The sequence below is a fragment of the Schistocerca nitens genome, chromosome 4 (genome assembly GCF_023898315.1).
Source record: "Schistocerca nitens isolate TAMUIC-IGC-003100 chromosome 4, iqSchNite1.1, whole genome shotgun sequence".
Taxonomy (NCBI): Eukaryota; Metazoa; Arthropoda; class Insecta; order Orthoptera; family Acrididae; genus Schistocerca; species Schistocerca nitens.
Genome location: NC_064617.1, coordinates 279,866,051 through 279,878,637, shown reverse-complemented (window position 1 = coordinate 279,878,637; position 12,587 = coordinate 279,866,051). Strand labels below are relative to the sequence as shown.

Below are 12,587 nucleotides of genomic sequence, written 5' to 3'. Positions count from 1 at the left end.
TGTACGGCCAGTGTAGGAGATCGCTCCCCACACCATGATGCCGGGTGTTGGCCCTGTGTGCCTCGGTCGTATGCAGTCCTGATTGTGGCGCTCACCTGCACGGCGCCAAACACGCATACGACCATCATTGGCACCAAGGCAGAAGCGACTCTCATCGCTGAAGACGACACGTCTCCATTCGTCCCTCCATTCACGCCTGTCGCGACACCACTGGAGGCGGGCTGCACGATGTTGGGGCGTGAGCGGAAGACGGCCTCACGGTGTGCGGGACCGTAGCCCAGCTTCATGGAGACGGTTGAGAATGGTCCTCGCCGATACCCCAGGAGCAACAGTGTCCCTAATTTGCTGGGAAGTGGCGGTGCGGTCCCCTACGGCACTGCGTAGGATCCTACGGTCTTGGCGTGCATCCGTGCGTCGCTGCGGTCCGGTCCCAGGTCGACGGGCACGTGCACCTTCCGCCGACCACTGGCGACAACATCGATGTACTGTGGAGACCTCACGCCCCACGTGTTGAGCAATTCGGCGGTACGTCCACCCGGCCTCCCGCATGCCCACTATACGCCCTCGCTCAAAGTCCGTCAACTGCACATACGGTTCACGTCCACGCTGTCGCGGCATGCTACCAGTGTTAAAGACTGCGATGGAGCTCCGTATGCCACGGCAAACTGGCTGACACTGACGGCGGCGGTGCACAAATGCTGCGCAGCTAGCGCCATTCGACGGCCAACACCGCGGTTCCTGGTGTGTCCGCTGTGCCGTGCGTGTGATCATTGCTTGTACAGCCCTCTCGCAGTGTCCGGAGCAAGTATGGTGGGTCTGACACACCGGTGTCAATGTGTTCTTTTTTCCATTTCCAGGAGTGTAAATAAAATAGGAGATCTAGACTGTTTTGGATGGAAAATGATGATAATAGACAATGTTTTTCCTAGAGCGCCATAGTGTTTTCTTTAAAATCATTTATTATTGTGTAAATTGATTTTTTAGCAGGACTCTGGGATATACACATCCGGTGAACTTTAACGCATACATCACAGAAGGTGAAGGCAGGAAACTCGAAACATACGCTGCAGATAGCGTGACGTATACACTGACGTCGTCAATCCTGATGTATAGGACTACGGCCCCTTTTCACAAATTGAAATCTGCTGTCAGTTATCCTTAGTGAAGTGGCATTTTTCTCGGGACACTCGACTCCATGTACGGATAATCAAGATGGTATTGTTGAAAAGCGAAATACCCATATAATAGGCACACGATTCACAATATGTGTCCGAGAATGTACTGACATTTAAGTGAAAAAAGAACAGTGGTATTACAGCATAATGAACGAGGAGGTCAACGAACAATGCGGACTCCCGAAATGCTCGGGTAATGAAGATCCCATATCAACACTGGAGCAATGTCGCGTGATGTGGCGTACAGCGCTGTATGGGAAGTAACACAAAAGCAGCAGCTACGCCACTACAATTCATAGGAAACACAAGCTTCTGCTCTTGCCGGCTTCTCACCTAGGCATCACGTTTAGCCAACACTGAGAGTCGATCCTCAATTTTTTCGGCCGAGACGGAATGACTCGTAGTTGCAGTGGTCGTTAGGGGCCTCCATTGTAATTAAAAAGTCGATCTGCATGCTATTCTCCAATTTATTTCCTTATTTTGCGAAGAGTGTGTAGCATAGAAGATGGTGAGAGTCAGCGCGAGAGAAGAAAGTACGAAGCGCCATTCAGCAATCTCGCCTGAGTAGCGCGCAACCCGCGTTACGCTACTGCTTCGCTAGGTTGCATCGCTCCGAGGAGGTAAGGCGGTAATTAGCTACGGATCAAAATCCCCTAAACTTAGAGCTATGAATGAGAATCGAGGCATATGTGTGCTGTAATTACATGCGATGTTGTGATACATTTACGCTTCTAAATTAGTCATACGTCACTGTCTAAAAACACCGTTATACTAACAGTCTGACTATTCTTCTGATTTTTTCAGTTTTGAAATTTCTTCCTTACACTCCCTGTGTACGTTGACGATACTGATAGCATGACAGTGAAGGTCAGATTTTCTTTTGATTGAGACCTTCTGTTGTTAAATTCTGTAGACTATAACACACTGAAAATTTTCTAATTCCGTACCTAATCGAAATTTATAGTTTAAGCAAACATGTGTACAGTACGTTGTTGCCTCAACCATCCTTTCAGTAGCAATGACAAATTACATCTAAGAAAGACACGTAGAGCGTTCTTTGACTTAAGTAAACTGCAAAGGTTTGAGCTCTACTTACCCGAAAAACGACTTGCTTCACCAAGTGTGTCCTGTATTCTGAATCCTTCCCTATGCTGTTGGCTGAAAATCTCGAGCTATATCTAAACTCTAACTACTGTCGTTAAACAAAGCAAGAACATTGTTTTGGTTACGTCCTTTCTTCCAATTCTGAACCAAGCAAGTGTTCAAAGCGAAGGTACTGAAATTTTTATTACTTGTTTTCATGTAAGCCATACTGAAAATCTAGCAGTAAATTAGTAGCAATGTAGACATTTTAGCAAGTAACTGGAACTGACAGCAAATCATTCACTAGCATCAGTTCTCAGTTAATTTAACAACAAATATTTCTCTAAATTCAAGAGTGATGTGATCGTGTACACTACCTAGACACCGCGTTTAAAGTGGGCAATTATTTTCATATCTTTACATGCAATGATTTCATTCGATTTATGACATCTTTCTTTCGGAAGAATTTGTCTTCAAAATAACACTGCAATACACAATGTGAAAATAATGTAACATTAAAAAGCACGATGACGAAAATACCCCCTTGAAAGGGCTTAGCTTCTATCTAAAAGGCTAAACGAATCGGGAGAGTGAATGACACAATGGAAATGTTTACCTTCAGCATTCATGCGGGAGGTGGAGATAATGACGCTATTAATGTGTTGGAGCCGCCTTGGCGCGTGTTGTATAAAGAATTTACCTCTGAAACCGCGTCGACGAAAGCTACTCTCTTCTGTTCAGGGAAGTCGCGTTCTGGGCACGCAGGTGGCTTTATATTTGAGTAGAGAAACTGGTCCAGATTCAGTACCAACAGAATTTTGCTTTTTAGTGTTCTATTCGTATAGTTCGGTTGTAATGTTCAAAGTGTGTTCTCCCCTTCCCCACCATCTCTACAGTCATCACAACGCCAGAGTGAGTAATATTGCTCCAGAGTGTTAACATCGTGCGTCGAGATGAGTGCATCTCTCTGTCAACTATGAGGATGAGCTGAATATTTTACGACCGGGCGTTAGGCTGTTGTGAGCGTCCGCGTGGGGACGTCATCTGGTATCTCGTACCGGAGCGGAGGTGGGAGGCGGTGTGAAAAACCGTACGTCACCGCAGCGCATTCCGCGCTGAGCAGCAGCCGTGTGGGTGGGTCAGTGACCCCGGCAGATACCGGGCTGTGGGTCACCTTGCCTCTGGGCCGACGTCTGATAGGCGCGCGGGCAGATGGACGGGCGTAGGGGAGGGGAGGGGAGGGGACTGAGCGCCGGGTGGAGGGGGGCGCCGTGGCGCGGGGTGCATGACCGGCGCAAGGCCGCGGGAGCATCGGCCCGGAAGCCTACCTCCCCCCACCCCCCTCCTCTGGCCCTAGCGCTCTGCGCATGCTCACCACATGAGTAAACACAGCGGAGCCCGCCTACTTGCACGGGACAGCCTGAAGTGGGCTGGCGAGCACGATTCTGCGCTGTTCCCAATCCAAAGACGTGCAACAAGTGCAAATGGCTTATCACCTGTTCGCTTTCTGCCTCCCAGTGCTGAGAGATGCCAAAAGATTTACTGTGGATCGTTCAGACAGTTGAAACTCGCTCATTTCGAGAAGAAGCTTACTGAGACGGACCTCGGCCGAAAAATCCTTTCGAAGTTCACTATCCTAGCAAAAAGTTTGTTCTAGTTCGATATTTTCATAGTGTATGTAGGGACAAGTAGTTAGTAGAAATGGAGCTGTGCGTGGAACTAAGACAAATGAGTGAACTGAGTGGCACATGATTGAAAAATTATAATTCTCTGATCACCTACACTCAGTTGGTGCGTGGTCATCCATATTAGGAATTTTGACTCAAATTTCCATCCCCCGCGACATTCAATGAAACTTCGCCGTTTGATTTAGCTGTTAGCTGGGGTTCCATTGGGAGGTATTATAAAGAAAAAGAAACCCTTTGTTGTCGTCTTAGACTTCATTATCCAGCTAAGCAAAGAAAAAATAGACGGAGTCATAGCACTACTTTACAGAAATATGAACTTATTCATACTGCTTACATACCCGGATTTCATGTGAATTATTAATGGCATCATGTGTTTGTGACGACTACAATTTAATGAACGTTATAAACTTAAATAGTTGGATATTGTCGCTGGCGTATGGAAGTATTTATTTTTAAAAGTTACCAGAATCATCCCGCATTTCCATGTTCACAAACGATTCGTTCCGATTTCTTTCCTTTTTTCTGTCAGTCATCCATAATGGAAGATACTGCTTCGGGCGTCTTTGCTTCAACTTGAAAGCTACGACGGGACTTCAAAAAGTGGCGTTTCACACTATTGCGGCAGGCACAGTTATTTTTATTGAATGCTGCACTTGTCGTGGGGAATTTCAGCCACTTGCTCAATTCCTAAACGACATAAATCTGTTCCTTGGTCACGGAGCCATTCGAGAACATCTGTGTGAACGTCCTCGTGATTGGATAATCTCTTTCCCCGCAGATATTCTTTCAGCTTGCCGAAAGAATGGAACTGTACGGCAGAGGCTTCGAAACCTCTCATCGAAAGTAATGAAGCAAACCTCGTGTGGAGTGTTTCATTTTCGCGCAGAAGAACAATGCCTTTGGTTAATATTCCACGCCTCTTGTTCTTTACGGCGTCAGTGTTTCACGGTACGAACTGGCTTTAATTGTGCTATTTGCCACAAACTATGTCTACACAACTCCCTCACAGCCGAAGAAAAAAGTGGTCATTACCTTCCCTGCAGATGGCGTAACTTTGCATTCCTTCTGCGGAGGTGAGAAGGTGTGTCTTCATTGCACAGACGATCTCTTTGTTGCAGGTATGAAATGAAAGAGCCACGTCTCATCGCACGTAATGAAGCGGCTTAGGAAACAATTGCCTTTCGCGGAATAAGCCTCGGGGAAGACCAGAGAGGCCGTAAACTTTGCGCCTTTTGTGTGTAGGTGACAATGATTGCGGAATCCAGTGAGAGAATAATTTCCGATTCAGCAGACGATCTGGGACTACTTGCTGAGATGCCCGTCTGCTTTTTCAGTTAGTAGGGAGTGGCTAAATTTAGAAAACAGAATTGCGAGTAACACAGTCCGACAAGTATCCTGTCACCAATGTACACGTAGCGTGTCTTGCTACAGACGAACACGGGCCTCAGTGCATTGTACACACTATAGCTTTATAGGGCACGCATCCTTACTGAACATGCGATTGGGGCAGGGCAGAAAACGGCTAATATTGTTACGAAATGCCTTCCGCAGGGTTTATATGTAGGATTCAGAGCCAAGCCGAGCGGTCAAGTGGCGCAGGCACACACGACGCGCGATTCTGCGTGTACGTGCGCAACTGCAGCTGCGGACAGAGGGGTGAACTCGCGAATGCGAGGGCGGGGGAGGCGTGCATCCGGTGTTGCGTGGGGCTGGGGGCAGCGCCGCGGCAGGGGTCCCGGCCGGTCCACGGACTGATACAAGGTCGCTGTGCCAAGGTCACTCACCCACCGGGGGCCGAGGGCCGCACAAAGACGCCTGCCCGACTCGCCGACTGCCCGCGCCACAAATAGCTGCACTGTATCCGCCGCTGCCAGCCGCCCACTCCTGCACCAACCAACCACTCGCGCCACTCTCGCTCCGTCAGTTTCTCTCTGGCGAGGAATACGAGCTCTCTGAAGACTCGCAAGACACCCCGCCAGTTGCAGAGCGAGTGGTCAAAATATTCGTCACTCCCAGAGTCTCGTTTCTTAGGACGAGATGCAGTTCTTATCGACCCCACGATGCCCCTAGTACGTAATACACGGCTGCACACGTTAGGGAGCAGGTTTCTCCAGAATATTTGTACAGCCTTTGGCGACACCTTCACTATCGTCCTCAGTGGACACAAACGCGGGTTCAGTTTTGACAATGGAACTCCCTAACTACCTTGCGCGCTTGTTTGCCGGTGATGTATACCAGTTTACTTGGAAACATTGGAGATACGTATTTGTTTTTGACACACACAGTGTTACTGTAGTTAGTGAAGAATTTACGATTGAAATTTGAATAACGAAAACTTGCTCGGCCTTAGCAAGACTCGAGTATTGCCTATGCAGGTAACAGCCGGAGGCTGTCGAGAAGATTTGATGCAGTGTAGTCACTCACGTAAGGACACACAACAAGAATCAGCAATACTTGAAATTTTCCTAGTCAGTCATGAAACGTTTAATGTGTGTGGGATAGAAATAACACTGTAGTGCGCAGTTTCTACTAAGTTTCCTTAGCTGTATCGTACTTCGCCTATCGTATGAAAGCACTGAGGCCCACGTTCCTTCTGTAGCAAGACACGTCATTTCTCTAAATGGAGAGACTGTGTCGCTTCTTTTACTGATACGAAAAGAAATCACGATGTCGTATTCTGTACAGTATTAAAAGGACTGCTACTAATTGCTTCTGTCCCTGAAATGACTGTAATTATTGATCATTTCCCTTTACTGGCGCCGTCCGGAGTGGCCGAGCGGTTCTAGGCGCTACAGTCTGGAACCGCGAGACCGCTACGGTCGCAGGTTCGATTCCTGCCTCGGGCATGGATGTGTGTGATGTCCTTAGGTTAGTTAGGTTTAAGTAGTTCTAAGTTCTAGGGGACTGATGACCTCAGATGTTAAGTCCTATAGTGCTCAGAGCCATTTGAACCATTGAACCTTTACTGGCGTATTTCAGCTACGATGTCGCTGTCAAGCGGTAGGTGACGTTTGTGAGCAGAGACCAAAGCTGCTGAGCGTATGGCGGGTTGTGGTATTAAAATGGTTCAAATGGCTCTGAGCACTATGGGACTTAATATCTGAGGTCATCAGTCCCCTAGAACTTCGAACTACTTAAACCTAACTAACCTAAGGACATTACACACATCCATGCCCGAGGCAGGATTCGATCCTGCGGCCGTAGCGGTCGTGCGGTTCCAGACTGAGAAGCCTAGAACCGCTCGGCCACACCGGCCAGCTGTTGTGGTATTATAAATTTTGTACGACTGTGGTACCTGCGATGTAAAGTAATTAGTTCTATCTATTGCACATACTAAGGTATTGGTACTCCCTGGAATACTAAATCTGTGAGTAGAATACGATGAGGTCAGCAGAGACGTAGCACAAGCCTGCATTAGTGAAGGTTGGGGAAGCAAATCAAAGACACCATACAAGGCATTTGCCTATATAGAATAACCACGGGTGATTTGAAACCTGGCGGATTCGGGATCTGACTTCAATCTGTTGACCACTGCAATTTCTCTCTCTGTTCGAACGTGTATTGTTTCTAAATAACGTGTAGCAGGTTTTACAAAGGTGATGCACGACACATTAATTCCAATTGGCGTTTGTAGTGTAAAGATGCAGTTTGAAAGGTGGTTTTGCTAGGAATAATTTATTATTTAGCACGTATTTGAATAGATGTGAAGCGTCCCGCAATTTTCCTGCAGGAATTTCGTAACAAAGCCGAGGCCAACGGCGGTTTTGCGCTCGAGGCGGCGGTCCGTCCTTTCCCAGGGCCGCTACAAGGCAAACGACCGCCCAAAGCCGCTCGCGTTGTCTTCCGGGTCCGCGACAGCTTAGCAGCTCATACGCTGTATCACAACCCTGAAACTGTCTGCTCCAGAAGCGCAAAATGTGAAGGCGCACCCAAAACTGTTCTGCTGATACACATTAGGAAAGCTGTCCTCAACTCGAAGGTTCGTTTGAACCTGACGGACGTGGTATGACCGCTTACGGGTGGAACTATACATTAACAAGGCTCTAAATTGGAATTTTTCAAGTTAACGAAACAACAAGTCAGAAAAAATTCTACGACCGTTCGGAGACTACGCATTTGTAATCCACCATTTACCCACTACAATACCGAGCTCGCACAGCTACGTTAAGGATGCCGAGAGCAAGTCCAATTTTGCACTGTAGCTACTTTGCAAATAGCCTAAACAGATTTGGGGGAGACACGGCAGTATAGCGGTGTGATGGTGAACAGGCTTCGAATAGCCAGGGATGCTTTACCTGGCACAGTTGCGGCCGAAACGCAGCGAGCGGGAAGGAAGGAAGAAATGTTGGTGGCGAGCGTGACGTAGCGACTTTCTCCGGCCGGCAGGCCGTTGGCTCTGCTTTCTCCAGTGACGCAACAGGTGTGCCGCCCGCGCAACGCGAATCTCCGTGAGACGTACGCTCGTTGCACGGCATGTGGCGTAGATGGTTAGCTCGTATTATTCGCGCAGTTCAAAAAGCAGCTTCGGAGTGAGATCAGAGAAGCAACGAATAGTCCACGAAGAGGCGTCCTGCGATGGAACAGAAACAGTATTAAAAAATAAAAAAATGCTGTTGAAACTGCCGCAGTACACTCTCCTTGTAAGTCGAAATTACGTTATGAAGCTCCCGAAAGCCTACATTGTTACAGAAAGGAACAAACTAGCTTCGCCTGCTGGTTGAAACCGAAGTAGACCGGGAGACTTACATTACGCAATAGCTGCAAGGCTAGTAGTATCGCTTAGGAACTATTTGTCCTTCGACGTTAAACCGTGTTTTTACGCTGCGGAAAGTTCCATTAACATTAGCGCAGCGGCAATGGACAGGCAGTTTACTTTAGGCAAGTTACTATCACCCTGCCCAGCCTCACGGAAGACACGATGCTGGTATATAATACGGCAATATAAACTCACAAAATTTTCTCGAGCTTTCGGGTGCTTACAGTGGTTAAATATCCCCGATCTTCCTGGCGGGTGCTCCTCAATCGTTGTCAAGTGTTGTCCTTTAGAACACCGAGAAAATTTTTATCCGGCTGCAGAGTTCTACACAGTGGAAGCAACCAATATAAACTTACATGGGCTCAAATGGGTCTTCTCTGAAGGTCACCACTACCAATTGAATTTATCTGACAACCACGCAGATTTGCAGCAGCATTCTATTGTCAGCAATATGTTAATGAGAATTTGCTCGTTCAGTGCTTCTGACATTCTCGAATTTTACAAACGTTATCACGGGGTAAGGTCGCAGTACATGGTCGAAAGTAGGAATTTCTTTTTCTTTTGTAGCAGGGAAGCCGGCCGGAGTGGCCGAGCGATTCTAGGCGCTACAGTCTGGAACCGCGCGACCGCTACGGTCGCAGGTTCGAATCCTGCCTCGGGCATGGATGTCTGTGATGTCCTCAGGAGGTTAGTTAGGCTTAAGTAGTTCTAAGTTCTAGGGGACTGATGACCTCAGAAGTTAAGTCCCATAGCGCTCAGAGCTATTTGAACCACTTTCTAGCAGGGAAGGATGTCCAGAAATGATACTTGTTTATCCCAGTACAGTGTACTAATAGCACATTCACACCCCGATGGCAATGCATGCAGTGGATTCAGCGTATAGCCTATCGGGTGTTAAAATACGAAAGATACGAATGATCAAGAGAGATATTTGTTCGCTACTGGCTCCCAACGTTAGTAGCAGAGCAGCGCGTTGAGTTTCCAGCACTGGAAATTCGTCCCTGGACACTCAAAGTAGTAAGCCGGAGCTCTATCACACGATAATGATTTTCCCGACGTCCACAGAGTTAAACACAGAGAGCAGTGTTTCGAGACCACAATTAGAAGTACTGAGTTGTCGCGTGCTCCGTTTTCAGTCAAACAGACGCTAGGCGGGGGTGACCGTGGACACGGCGGGAGATGGTGCGAGGGCGCTCGCGCGCTCGGGGTGGGATGACCTCTGCAAGGACGCGGCCGGGCCGACGACCGCTGCTCATCTCCCGCCGGCCAGTCGCCGCCTGCGCAGACACTCTGCCCGAAACCACGCCGGAATGCGAAATCCATGACCCTCCGTCCCACACAGCTTTACCTGCTAGAAGTCACCATCTGAAGCCAGAATGAGCCTAATCAGACGAATTACATAGTCATCTCAAGATGGGAAACGACATCTGGGGCTTAGTGACTCTACTGAATGAGGAGAGGACATATACGAACGCAAAACGAGAGGCGTTTATTTCCTTTGTCTGTCACACGCTATCGAGTTTCTTCGAAATTCTGCCGTTGTCAAACGGTTGCCAGTACGGGCTTTGGGGACCGTCTTGATTCAAAACACTTTTTCATATCTAAGCTACTTTGAGATGGGGGATTTCTTCGACACCAAGGCGTTTTCATTTATATTCTTTGTAAATTACGGAAATTCAGTTCCGCCTATTGTGCAATCAACTATTCATCTTCATGTCCAAACATGTTTTCAGCACGATTTTGCCATCATCAGTAACTGCTTTCATTCAACTCTTATAGTTTAGAATATTAGATTCCTTCCGACATTCTAACAAATAAGTATCCACTGAAGACGGCAAAAAACGTGCTGAAGCATTTGGCATGAAAATGAATAAACTCTCACATAATAGGTAGACATGAATTACTCGGTCCTCACTTTACCAAGTCTGACTCCTACCTAAGGTACGGCTGAACCTATGTGATTGCTCCATTTCATATTCACAAAAATTGTTACATCTAGACGCTTTGATCTCAGTTGTGACTCATTGATGTTGTTTCTGTAATTCAAGTGTGGTGGAATGGGACTTCGGCTACTCGATGACTTTAAGAAAATATATACCAACAGCTGTAATTTTATTTAACAATTTCGTCAAGCTACGAGTTTAGGTGCCTGATTGGCACCATCGTAAGGCCACTTTACACGAAACTAGATACGTCATCTAGTCGATTGTATAATTATAGGGACTACTATATCCAACTGGATACGCAGACTTCTTCTCGCTACAGTCTGGAACCGAGCGATCGCTACGGTCGCAGGTTCCACTCCTGCCTCGGGCTTGGATGTGTGTTTTGTCCTTAGGTTAGTTAGGTTTAATTAGTTGTAAGTTCTAGGTGACTGATGACCTCAGAAGTTAAGTCGCATAGTGCTCAGAGCCATTTGAACCATTATGAACTTCTTTTCGGCAGACGTGGATCCATCACACCTCTCTTCGGCTGACAGTTGCTGTTACAGGTGTGAAGCGTCCACGTCTGTCGAGAAGAAGTCTACAGAAACCATTTGGAGATACTGGTCGCTGTAATAACACAGACGACTAGATGACTTATCTAGTTTCGTCTGTGGAAGCCTGAAGCGAGGCATCGAAACTGGTAGCTAAATAAAATTATGTCTGTTGGGCGTCTATTTTCTTCAAGTCATTTTCTACTCAAAGGATAGTACTTGTTTTCGTTTTCTGAAGTACACAATTATACATTTGTCAACATTTAAAGCAAGTTGCCAATCTTTGCATCAGCCTGAAATCTTATCATTTCTATTGGAATGTATGTGCAGCTTTCTTCAGATAGTGTTTTATTATGTGGAGATCAATTGTAGAGATGAGCGGTCTGCTGAAAGTGTGGCGTTACTGTTAATATTGTCAACTAGGTTATTAATATACAAAACGGACAGCAGCAGTCCCAACACAATCGAATGCAGTTACTCTTGCGTCTGTCAGTGAATCTCCACCAAAGATAGTATGCTGGTAATGTGGCTAATAATTTACTGCAGAAATCGAAGATTGTGAGAAATGAAAGGGAAGATTGAAGAGGGAGAATTTTAGCGGCTGAAAGAATAGAGGAGGAGTCAGTGAATCTCCACGCAAGATAATATGCTGCTAATAGCTTACTGCAGAAATCGAAGATTGTGAGAAATGAAAGGGAAGATTGAAAGGGAGAATTTTAGCGATTGAGAGAATAAAGGAGGAGTTGAGGAAGGAATGCTGCGGGTGGCGGGGTGCGGCGCGGCGCGGCGCGGCGGCCGTGGCGGCGCGACAGGCGAGGTGAGCAGGAACGGACAGCCCTGAAGGCCGGCGGTGAAGGCCAGCAGCGCGGACACTCACCTTGCAGCCTTCGCAGGAGTGCACACCATAGTGGAAGCCGGACGCCTTGTCGCCGCACACACGGCACAGCACCGTCGTCCCGTCGAACTCTGCAACAGCCCAGAACACGCCGGCGTCACGCACTTGCGATGCTATCGCCTCTTGTCACATACACACACACACTCAAAATGTCAGATCGAGGGCGACCGCACTCGAACAATGGGGAGCGGCCAACTTGAGCACAGCGAGCTGAGTACAATACAACGTGATAGAGTATGCAGAGACTTCTTCCATTCCAATCTATCTGACCTTTAGAGTGAGAAGTAACTTCAAAAACTCTCCTTCTATCACATTTGGCTACAATGGTGATGCTGCCATTAAACCGAAGGTTGAAATCCATCACCACAGTGTCTTACTAAGCATGGCCTACTGGTATGCCATTGGCTTCTTCCGAGCTATGGAGTGAATTAACCAGGTAATTTCAAGGAGATTTCCAGTTTAAAGTATTTTTCACGTTAATAAAAGACGAAAGAAGTGATTAGTGTTCAGTCCC

General features: G+C 47.2%; 1 protein-coding gene across 4 annotated transcripts in view; it reads right to left on the bottom strand.

The window, feature by feature from the left end:
- Positions 1–12,587, bottom strand: part of LOC126251485 (ecdysone-induced protein 75B) — a 511,809-nt gene that overhangs the window by 33,384 nt on the left and 465,838 nt on the right. For all 4 annotated transcript variants that reach the window (XM_049951935.1, XM_049951936.1, XM_049951934.1 and 1 more), the window contains exon 2: positions 12,056–12,144. In XM_049951935.1, coding sequence (XP_049807892.1) covers positions 12,056–12,144 — 89 coding nt within the window. The remainder of the gene's footprint in view (positions 1–12,055; positions 12,145–12,587) is intronic.